Source organism: Triticum urartu, unplaced genomic scaffold (genome assembly GCF_003073215.2).
Source record: "Triticum urartu cultivar G1812 unplaced genomic scaffold, Tu2.1 TuUngrouped_contig_5006, whole genome shotgun sequence".
NCBI classification, from domain to species: Eukaryota; Viridiplantae; Streptophyta; class Magnoliopsida; order Poales; family Poaceae; genus Triticum; species Triticum urartu.
Window position 1 is genome coordinate 1 of NW_024115643.1, and position 11,771 is coordinate 11,771.

Sequence of the window (11,771 nt, forward strand, 5' to 3'; positions counted from 1 at the left end):
CCGCCCCGTCCGGTCCCAGGGACTGCCTCGCTCCTTCCCGCTTGTCTCCGTGACATAGCCCGGGGCTGTCGCTCTTCCTCAATCCCCTGCTCGGCTGCTCCCCGCTGCTCAAGACTGTGGATTGCCTGTCTGGCACTGTTGCTCTAGCCAGGCGACGCCGCCGCTCTAGTCCGGCCATTGCCTGAATCCGGATTCCCCGTCTCCGCGCCGCCACTCTACTCCGGCCACTCCCCGACTCCGGACTACAATTTAATTGATGTATAGCCCATGTCTGTGTATGATATGAAGAAAGTTTAACTGAACCTTGAGCCAACTATTCAGTCATCGTTCCTGCCTAATTGTATATGTATTATCGATTTGAAACTGAAGCTTTTTTATGTCAATTCATTTCATACTTCAGAAAATAGAAGATAAGATATTTCTCAAGCCTATAGGGATCTCAGAGGGCTTCTACCTCCTCATAGAGGTAAGTTTTTAGATTTTAATTATTCATTATTATTTCACTATGTTTATGCCTTTTCTTATGAAATTACATGTTTGATGTCTTGAAGGTGTTGCTTCTTCTTCTGCCGCAGATCATGTTATGGGAGGCAGGAATGAAATAAACAACTGATTTGGTACTCTTATATCCCTGTATTATTTCTGGTTTTATCATGTTTTATCTCTTCTATTGGATTGTTAAGCACCAAGATTAAATTTTAGAATTATTGAACAACTGAATTTATTTTGTTTGGTATTGCATATTATCTTTTTTTAAATGTCATGATGTGTTCTTGGGTAGTTATAAGTGCCAAAGTTTTCCTTTGTTGCCGAAAAAATTAGGCCCGGGTTTCGCTTCAATCCTGGCTCCGCCACTGGCTGGATGCGTCATATGTTATCAAGTTGCACAATGGATCATGTAGAGCTTAAGATGTACAGCATATGTTTGTATTAATTTCAGTTTTATACAAATAAAAAAAAAGTTGGATAAGTAAAAATAACTCTGGTGTGAAACGATGAAGCAAACAGCTAAGAAACAAAACTGGCCAAACATCTTGGTCATATAGCTGTGAAATCGCAAGCAGCTGAGCCGAGATCGATGAACGTCAATGTCGTCTTCATCTCAAGATATCAGGTACGTGCAAATCATGGTTTCTTTAGTTTTTGTATATCTTGCGGTGAGCTAGAAGAAAACAACAAAATACATCAGAACTGTTAGAGAAGAGAAGAAGATTCTTGGTGGTTGCTGTTGTGAAGGCATGAATGGTGTTGTCACCTTTTCCATTCTCTTCTACAAAAGTTCACGGATCATAGAGTAGAGCATGTAGTACTATAATACTTTTCATATGGTATTCTCAACAATAAAAAAATGATACTATGTGAGAGAGTAAGTGTATGACTATGATAAATCAAACTGGGATGAAACTTCAGTTAATTGCTTAAAGATCGCTGAACTTCTCTAGAGGAGCTAGCGAGCACAAGCTTGAATTTTTAATGTTTTCTATTGTTCACGTCATTTGGTTGATGGAAATCAAAAGGTAGAGATTAAAGAAATACTGCGAGTCACAGGAAAGGAAATTAGAAGAAAGAGAAACAGGAGATGCATTTTGTTTCAGGTAAATAAGTTCTCGATACATCCAACCCACTAAAACTACAAGGGCACAAAGACATACAGCAAAGACATCTGTGACAGCTTAACAAAAAGGGAGTCTGGAACCAACTACCAGCAGTTGCTTAAAAGAACCCACCAACAAAGAAGTCCTTAATCTTCATTTTACAACGCAACGTAGGTTAATTAGCTTGTGCAGTACAGTAGTAGATATGTACAATCATCAGGTGATTGGCCATCCTTGTTTTTCAGGTGGATTTGAGCCTGTCCAGCTGGTGTTTGACCTGTAGATTAACCCTGAACGGCATCAGAAAACACATATCTTCCATGCAATGCAATGACTGATTAATTAAGAAATGTGCATGTGGATGGGGAACACTGACCAAAATGGCATTGATCTCTTCTAGCAGAGGCTGTACAATGGAGACCAAGATCATGACATCTCCTCCAAAATCCTCATGATCCTGGCAGTTCCCCATCAGCAGCTGAATAAAGATCTCTCTTTCTGGAATGAGACCCAATGCTACCTGACAATTTGCAACTATGCTCAACAGATTAGGTCACTGGAAACAACTCAAACCAACCGATGACTGCAACTTGATGAGCTAGATTTGCCGCGTGAACAATCTTCAAATTATTGCTAGTAGCTTGTATAGTCATGTAAAATAATACGCAATTATGTAGAAGCCATGATCATGAAAGCAGTATGTCAACTGATCATACCCTGTAAGCAGCTGATGAGATCCATCCGTGGAATGGCTTCAGGGTGCTCTTGTATGCTTCTTCCACCATCTCTTTCAGGCTTGACTCTGGGTTCTTCATTAATCTCTCCAGCAAATGTACTGAGAAATTCATTGACCTAAACCCAACGCGTTTTGCGACACTTAAGAACTAGGGTTTTGAAACAAAATTGACATATATGGTATAGAAGAACATATGCTATATGAGCAGAAAGTCCATGTACAATTAAGTTACCTAGCCAGCCAGATAATAGCCCTGGTGCAACTGTTGGTCTTCTTTGAGGTCCCTTCCTCCACTTCCTCTATCAGAATTGCCGTCAAAGTTGAATATTTCGAAGAGTCTCTTGCATGGAGATCTTGTAGTCTCTGCAAAAGATAGATAATTGTAATAATCGTAACTAAAACAAGGATTTGGCATGCTCAGTTGCTTAGTGATGTGAACAAATGCAATGCAGAATGCAGGGCAACATGGGAATAAGATGATTTCATACAAAGAGCAATTACCTGAACATTTTGCTGGATGTCTTGCCTGAGGACTAGTAACGTTGGCCCAATCTCATCTTTGAAAAAACAAAGCGTTTATTATTTCAACATTAAATTTACAGATATGATAAGCGAGGGTTTGAAACAGAGTAGCCCTGAAGAAATGTAAGTTCATTTCTACAATTTCCAGTTTCAGTTTCATATCAGTCTAGATGGTGGGCATTTTCATTCCCATGCTTCATGAGAGAGAATATTCCACGATTCGTCCCAACGCAAAGGAAAAAACATCGACAAGTGCTTAAAAAGGGTGTTTTTTCTCTCTAGAACAACAGAACAGTTCAATCTTCATGAACTTCCATTCTTACTGAACAAAAGAGTAAAATAAATAGCATGATATAATTTGCATCTGAAATAGTATTGAGTAAGTAACCAACCAAGGACATGCAGGAGCTGCTTGGAGACACAGAGGAGATCCATGGTGGATGACCTAATTTGCTGCTGCTGCTCCTGTTCTTCTCCATCTCCTGGGCTGAGCAAGCAGAGCTCCTCCATGGCCACCCTCAGGTCAGACTTGCCCCTCTCCATCTTCTCCCGTTCTATCTCTGTCTCCATCTCTCCTAGATAGTGTACTACCTTAGGTTGGCATCTGCCTCAATCCCCTAGTTATATACACACAAATTCAACCTCATTTGCTGCCATTTCTTGGGACAAATGATGGGGTCAACTTCTGGATGCCATTTTTAAATCTAACAATTGTTATGTCCTGGAGCTGTTCTCCACAACCCTCTATGTGAAGTCAGAGCAGGAAATGGTGTATTATTAGGAGTAAAATAGGAGGTGTGGGCTCTGTCTCCTAGCTTAGGATAGTTTAATTTACTGGATGCAGTTGTCATGGACTTGTTTAACAGTTAACCATTTCGCCTTGTACTTCTTGCAGTGTACTTAAACCATTGGCCATTAAGCTACACGCCACTCCAGCTTGTAAAAATAAACATTTTTTTCTTTTTATTTTAGCGGAAATTCGTATGCTAGTAATTCGCGCTTATGTAAATAGCAACTTGTGTTCTTTTAACTTGAGACCATTACAAGGCATGCATAAGGAAAAAGTTTGAAAAGGATGGAAAACGAACTATTCTGCGGCTGCTCCCTGAGAAATCATCTGACTAGAAAGAACCCATTTCGACGTGAAAAAATGTGCATAAAAAATTATACAAGGAGATAAAAACCTTGAGTGCGTGCATCTTCTTATGCATACGCCAGTGCTTAAACCTTTTTGCAGCTGTATCTTCTTGATACGACAATGAATATTACTAAGAGGTGTTCATTTCTCCTGCTCAATTTGTTACTGTCATTGGTAGTACTCACCCCTTGTGAGTGACGTGGCATCCTCGAAAAGGTAGAAGAATAAGAATCAGAATGGCATATTATTAGAGAGATTACTTGTGTTCTGCTTTATATATGATCATCATGCATGTCATCATCTAGTTTGAAAAGAAAATCAGCATGTCACATCATCGATGAACCCGTGCATCTTCCAAGGCCATTGGCTGGTTTAGGAATCAAACCACCTATTAGCAGGGCTTAATTAACTTGGATGCTGACAAAAAACCTAGCAATGGGAGTATGATCATTAGCCATTTCAATCAGTGGTCTAGCTAATATATTGATGCTGATGAACCCTAGCTAGTCCATCACCATCGACCTCTGCTCTAATCATGTTTCATGCTTCCACGCATGAACATGCACGAATTGCATGCGCTCTGCTAGCTCAACCATATTCAACTGTTCCTCCAGTAAACAGTGAGATGTAGGCAACAAACTGATTACCTGAAGGTAATTAAACTAGCTATCAGCTGAACCTAGCTCCTAGGCTCCTAGCTACAGAATCTGTCTCGGGTTTGGTCTGGGCGTTTGAAATCAGAAAAAAGGAAAAAGATAAATAACGGAACCGATTAGAAGTAACTATCTATGCAGAGATGATCAGCAATTGTATAACATTGACGTCATATATCTATTCAGAGAGGACCACTGCACTGCAGGATCCAGCTGAACCCAAAGATTAACTATTATGCTAATTAATTTTAATCTTATATACGTGTGGCAAGGCACCGGCCAGCGTATGAGCGCGCTTTGCTTAACGAGATGGATAGACTTGGATTCATATGATATATGATGCCATGTACCTTACATTGACCAATGATGATAAGATCGATCGTCACTAGTTAATCAAGAGAGTTTTGTGACTGCACGATCGATCGATCGACTTGTAGTTATGCAGAACAGGACCATTGCACTGCAGGATCCAGCTGAACACAAAGATTATTGACGTATACATTTCGCCAATGAGAGGTACGTACCTATCGTACATTGCCTTGCATGGTTTTATAGAATCTTAGGCCGACCAACCATGTTAGTAGTGCTAGATACTCAGGCTGCCTGTAGCGGAGAATTTTATAAATATCATTCATATAATACTAGCGTATAATACTACATCCGTAATGCATAATATCATATATTAAGGCAACTCTAACCAATTCCCTAAAAGTTAGTGGAGTATCCGGCTGAGTAAAGTTAGTGGAGGAAAATTATCCTCGTCTATAGGTGACCTCCTCTAGCCGATCCCCTAAACTTAGTGGAGAGTAAAAAATGTAGTATTTTTTTGCTTTGTTTTAGGCAGCCGCATGAACTTCAAACACTTCACAGTATACATCATTGAAACATTGAAATTCAAACATGCATAATAAAACTGTCATAAGATATAGTTTCATCATTGTGATTTTCAAATAAAACATGCATAGTTCACCCAAAAGGCATCACTTCAAACACAATGTTTGATCCAAAATCATCACAAACATAGCATGTATATGTTATGGTCGAGCTACTCAATGACATGCACCACCACCCCCTCGGCCACCACCACTCAAACGAGGTCCTCGGAGAAGAAAACACCACCACCATCTTCTCAGCCATCATCACCACCACCATTCTCTCGGGCACCATCACCACCACCACCCCCTCGGCCACCATCACCACCACTACCACCACCATTCCTAAGAGATGCTTCCACTTGGGTTAAGATCTCCCCATGAGTGAGCTCACAATAATTTCTTGATGAGCCAAACTACGACTCCATTTGGCATCATTCGGAGGCGGCCCAAGACATGGAGCAAGAGGAGGTGGATGCAAGATCTCCCCACGAGTGAGCTCACAATAATTTCTTGATGAGCCCAACTACGACTCCATTTGGCATCATTCGGAGGCGGCCCAAGACATGGAGCAAGAGGAGGTGGATGATGATGAAGAGGAGGCCGAGGAAGGGGAGGAGACCGGGGAGGTGGTGGCCAGTGATGGACCAAAAATTAGCCTCCAAATTGTTGGTGGTCGTGTTCATCTCCGCACTATGACAACGAAACAAAGAAACTACATCACCACCGGCTACCAACAATTACCTATTGGTCGAAATGTTGAAGATGGTTTTTTACCTTGTATGCATTTCATCAAGCACTTGGCAGCCACGAGCTTTCTTGCCGACGCCGGACGCGCCGGAGCTGTGCCAGTGGGTGTCACTGGAGACACGACAAGTGTTGTCGGCCGTGGATGGGATGCCGGAGTTGACTTTTTCTTCTTCCTCCTCGCCTCCTCCTCGGCTAGGGCGGATGACGCCGTCATCGGCTTTCAAGCTCTTTGGCACCGTCGGGAGCGGTGGGCCATCACTGGAGAGGCACTCGCCACCACAACGGCCTTTGCAGTAGTTGGAGCCGGAGCTTGAACCCGCTGGACTTTTTCTTATCCCCAAGCTCTTCTTCGGTGAGGGGGTGGTTTCCGGCGGCGACAAGCCGACGGAGGTGGCCGGCGGGGGGGCGGGACAGTCCTGGCTCTCCATTTCGGTCATTGGGTTGGTCATTGGCGGCGGCTGCGGAGGGGGTGACAGCTGCGATGGGATAGTCCCAGCAGGAGTTTTGCTCAGCTGGTCCACCACAACGGCCTTTGCCATAGTTGGAGCCGGAGCTTGAACCCGCTGGACTTTTTCTTATCCCCAAGCTCTTCTTTGGTGAGGGGGTGGTTTCCGGCGGCGACAAGCCGACGGAGGTGGCCGGCGGGGTGGCGGAACAGTATGGGACTAGCAGGGGCCCTGGCCCCCGTAACAACACTGCATTAGGCCTAATATGCATGTGAATAGATGATTATTAGCAGCTAAAATTGTGTAATTTAGTGGGCTAGCCCTCCCCAACAAGGATTGAGAATACCCCCCCCCACTCATTTTTCCTAGCTCCGCCACTGTATATTAGGCCAACTCTAATCGCTCCCCTAAAAGCCTCTAAAAGACCAACAAGGATTGAGAATACCCCCCCCCACTCATTTTTCCTAGCTCCGCCACTGTATATTAGGCCAACTCTAGTCGATCCCCTAAAAGGCTATAGAGGAGTAGAAGTAAAATTTTGATTTTACTCCTCTAACCGATCTCACTCATCCTCCTATCCAGGAGTAAATATACTCGACCTATAGGCGATGGAGTAAAAATCTAGTGTCTCTTCTTGCTCTCCTCGCTCACTTCCGACCCCAAATCCTCTCAGCTGCCGAAGCGCCTCACCCCCCGATCATCGGCGCGCCTCCCCAATCAGTGGCATGCCCCATAGTTGTCTTCCCAACATGCGACACACCCCACAGCCGCCCGCCATGGTTGTCTGAAAGCACATTTGCTTCCTTCGTGGTTTTGGTAATTCATGTGAACATACATATTGTTGGACTAACAACTTTATCTAGTATATTTCATATAAGTTCAACAGTGGCATGGCAAGGACATGAGGATGTGGACCCCTTCAAAATGGTAAGGACAAGAATTGGCAAAGCTTCAGGACAACATCTTTTGTTAAGTGGCTCAAGATCACATTGAGTACTATAGGAAAGCCAATACTATTAAAAGGGCATGAGGTACTGATGATGAGTTTGTTGCTCAAGTGCTTAGAGATATTGCTCCAAAACCCTCAACCACATTCTCCATATCACATCCGTCCAAACCCTAAAGTATCATCTCGGTCCCACTGAAATTCTCTATCCCGGACTCACCAAGTTGATCATATACACTGCCAGAGCCAAACCCTAACTTTTCAGTTCTACTGATATGGATCTATGTCTCACCGAGATGGCATGACCAAGTTTTTATGATGAAATTGCTTCACTTTGGAATTACCGAGTTGAAACGATCAAAACTACCGAAATGAGGTTTTGCCCTAGCCATTGCACTTTGGTCGGTCCGAAGAGTTTTGATCGGTCTCACCGAGATGTCCAACGTTCGAATCTTTTACACTAGTCGGTCTCACCGAGAATTTGCTCCGGTGTCACCTAGTTGGGTCAAGTTTGTAACGGTTGGATCTTTGGGTGAATCCTATATATACCCCTCCACCCCCACTTACTCTCTAAGAGAGCCATCAGAACGAAACACAACTTCCACCATTCATTTGTTGGAAATATGCCCTAGAGGCAATAGTAAAATGGTTATTATCATATTTCCTGTTGATGATAAATGTTTTATTGTTCCTATTACAAAAATAAATATCTACTATTATTACTACACTTGTATCACCGTATCTTCGCCGAACTAGTGCACCTATACAATTTACCATTGTATTTGGTGTGTCGGGGACACAAGAGACTCTTTGTTATTTGGTTGCAGTGTTGTTTAAGAGAGACCATCTTCGTTCTACGCCTCCCATGGATTGATAAACCTTAGATCATCCATTTGAGGGAAATTTTCTATTGACCTACAAAACTCTGCGCTTGGAGGCCCAACACGAGTCTACAAGAACAAGTTGTGTAGTAGATATCACACGCCATTATCAACGTACTCAATAAACGAGAGAACACACAACGAGCGGCTGACACCAGGACTCAGCAGATCACGCAGTTGTTCTTTAGTTTTAGAGACGGAGCATGTATCAATGGGGTTGTGCGGGGATGTGGCCCGTCTAGTCCAGGCTTTTATTTTATGTTTACCACATGATGAGTCAAGTTGCCGTTTTTTTCTTTCTGAAAATGGCTAGCCCAGTTCTATTTATTTTAAAGAATACCCAACGGAGGCCTACTTGCTTTTCTCAGCCCTGTTGTGGTGCAAATATTTCAAGAAGAGAGGGGTGTATTCGCTTGCCCAGAAAATGTTCTATAAGTACTAAGAAATGGGCTGTAAACTTTTTAAAAAAAGAGCAAACCGACAATTAGTTTCAATAATCGTTTTTTAGGATTTCCAAATTTCAAATTTGATTGTTTTCTTGCGGGGAAAAATATGTTGGATTTTAAATTGATACAAATTTATTTATTACATTAGTTTGAATGTTACTCAAAATTTTTGGATTAAAAACAGTTTGGACCGCACCGAAATATGCAAAATTTCGTTAATTTTTTTAACCATGGCCAGAATATGGGTTGTAATGCTAACAAAAAGAATTTGTGCTTCAACAAAATCCTTAAGAAATAGCAAATGAGCTGTAAATTTATTAGAAATAATGGCAGATGGGTTTTATGTTGTTTTGAGGCTAACTTGTGGCCTACTAGGTTGACGCGTACGCTTGGCCGTGCCAACTTAGTCAACACACGAGAGCAGCGACTGTTGGATGTCCATCCAACGGCCGTCATGCTTCTTCAATCTCTGATCTTTCTGCTCCAGCCGCCCAAACCAACGCCGATGGGACTGCTTGCTCCGGCCTTCCGTGGCCGGCTGTGCTGCATGCAGGCCTCACCACCCCACCCTACTCCCACGCTGGCCTGGCCATCCTTGTACTCACCCAGACCTCCAGTTATTCTCCAGCAACAGTAGCCGAACCAGTAAAACCCTCGTACTCCCCTCCACGCGGGAAACAATTGTCGAGTCTTCACCGGCTCTGGGTCATTCCTTTCCTAGGCCTCGTCGTCGTCCACCGCCTTTATGCTCTCGACGCGGCATGGTCAACATGGTCAACGAATGACTTTCATTGGAAGAGTACTGTACGTGGAGAGGCTGGCAGCTGGGTCTACGGCCGCAGCAAGGAAGTGCCTACTTATTACGCGCAAAATAATGATTCCTCCACCTGACAGCGGGGACCCATCGGAAGGGCCTCTGTATTTTACAAAAAAATGTTTCCCCCTGACAGCTGTGACCTACCAGCTACATCTTAGCACGCAAGGAAGTGCGTCCATATTACGGACAAAAAATGATTCTTCCCCCGACAGCTTGGACCCACCAGCTATATCTTCGCACACAAGAAAGTGCCTACTTATCCTCCCTGACAGCTGGGACCCACCCGGTCGAACGTACGTAGGGTTGTCTATCTGGTCTCGAATGTGTACGTACATACTGGTCGATCGGTCTCTCTGCAGCGATGAACCGTTACCGAGTACGGAGCGGCACGTGTCATAGTAGAGCCGCCGATGTAGCATGTCACGTGGTCCCATCTATATCGTGTACACGTACGTATAGCCATGCTGCAAGAAAGTAAATACGGCTACGTACGTACATACGGGCGGGGTCTCGAACGCGTACAGTGATGGCATCCTGTTCATCAGTAGCCAACCGGCTAGGTCGGAACAGAGTCGTCTTCATCGGGAAGCAACCGACTGGGTCGCAATACGTCCTATTCATCAGGAGCCAACCGGCTTGGATGGAATAGCCGAAACGAGTTCTGGCGTACCGCAGAACGGAGAAAACGGCCTTCTATTCAACCGTGTATGGTCGAAACGAGGTCATGTTCATCGGGAAGGGTCTGGGATACCGCAAAATGGAGGAAATGGACTTCTGTTCGAGTGCCTACGGTCAAAACGGGGTCCTGTTGATCGGGAAGGTGTGGCGTACCGCAGGAAACGGACTTCTGTTTGAGCGCCTACAGTCGAAACGGAGTCCTGTTCATCCATCGTCTACTGCCTCACTCCAATATCCATGGGCTACTGTTCATCCACCGTTGACTTCCTCGAGCCTCCACCAACTACTATTCATCGATGGGCTACTATTCATCCAGCCTCCACTGACTACTATTCATCCAGCCTCCACGGGGTCCTGTTCATCCACCCCAATCAGCTGGGGTGCGGCGGCCTCCTCAGGGTCATGTTCATCCAGCGGCAACCGCCTACTACAACAATGGGGTCCTGTTCATCCAACCCCCACCGGGAACTGTTCATCCACAGCCAACCAACCGACTCGGCTCACCATGTCTCGACTCGTTCCATGTATCACGCACGTGGCAGCAATGGGCACTGTTCATCCAGAGGCAACCCAACCAGCTAGCTAGCTACGTCTCGTACAGGGGTTCGATCGGCTTCAGTAAGCAGCGGCAATGATCGATCGGGTTCAGTTAGCAGCGAAGGAGTCGGTCGAGTTCAGTTAGCAGCGAAGGGATCGATCGATCGGCTTTAGTACGTAGTACTAGCAATGTGCGATCACTCGGGTTCAGTAAGTGAACGCCACTCTCGCTCGGGTTCAGTTATAGCGACACGGCTCGCACCCCGCACGCGTGTGAGAGAGGAACGCGCAAACCACACTGCATCACTCGGCCCCGACCACCCACCGTAACCGGGAACTCCACGAAATTTCCTCGTCCTCACTTCTACCATGATTTTTTATGTCATGGACGGCCCAAAGAATGTCATGCGGGTGCGTCCCCGACCCGCCCAAGACGAAAAGCCCATTTTATGTCATGATTTTTTGTCATAGAAGTAGGAGCCCACCACATCTATGATGATACGTGTTTATGTCATAATTATCGCCATGGAAGTGTCATAACCATGACAGAAAAAATTCGTTCGGCCCATAATGTCACAGATGTGTCTTTTTTTGTAGTGATAAGATTGAGCTTTCATTGTGTCAACCCACTTCTAAGCCTTCCCCACGGCCTTTTGATATGGAAGAATTCAATAGTTATCTCATGTGGTTTCGTTCCATTGCACGTACTCAACTTAACGCACCCACATTTCAACCAGGGGACATATTACATGAA

General features: G+C 44.5%; 1 protein-coding gene and 1 long non-coding RNA gene across 2 annotated transcripts; one reads left to right on the forward strand and one right to left on the reverse strand.

Moving 5' to 3' along the window:
• The first annotated feature begins 7 nt into the window (after positions 1 to 7).
• Positions 8 to 819, forward strand: LOC125528638. The gene is made up of 3 exons (XR_007292436.1): positions 8 to 258; positions 401 to 466; positions 552 to 819. It is a non-coding gene; the product is annotated as an uncharacterized LOC125528638 (long non-coding RNA).
• A 736-nt stretch (positions 820 to 1,555) lies between these two features.
• LOC125528637 (glycolipid transfer protein 3-like) lies at positions 1,556 to 3,560 on the reverse strand. Its single transcript, XM_048693079.1, has 6 exons — positions 3,246 to 3,560; positions 2,833 to 2,888; positions 2,564 to 2,694; positions 2,312 to 2,447; positions 1,972 to 2,115; positions 1,556 to 1,872 (listed from the first exon to the last, which is right to left on the reverse strand). Exons 1-6 carry the CDS (start codon positions 3,421 to 3,423, stop codon positions 1,837 to 1,839), a joined length of 681 nt encoding a protein of 226 aa, XP_048549036.1. The 5' UTR covers positions 3,424 to 3,560; the 3' UTR covers positions 1,556 to 1,836.
• Positions 3,561 to 11,771: the final 8,211 nt, after the last annotated feature.

Bases quoted from the DNA above. Each gene is read 5' to 3' on its own strand.
- LOC125528637 (XM_048693079.1), bottom strand. From the start codon at position 3,423: ATGGAGACAGAGATAGAACGGGAGAAGATGGAGAGGGGCAAGTCTGAC. The intron at 2,695-2,832 runs GTAATTGCTCTT...TATCTTTTGCAG, and splicing joins ACATCCAGCAAAATGTTCAG to AGACTACAAGATCTCCATGC. The intron at 2,448-2,563 runs GTAACTTAATTG...CGTTGGGTTTAG, and splicing joins GCTATTATCTGGCTGGCTAG to GTCAATGAATTTCTCAGTAC.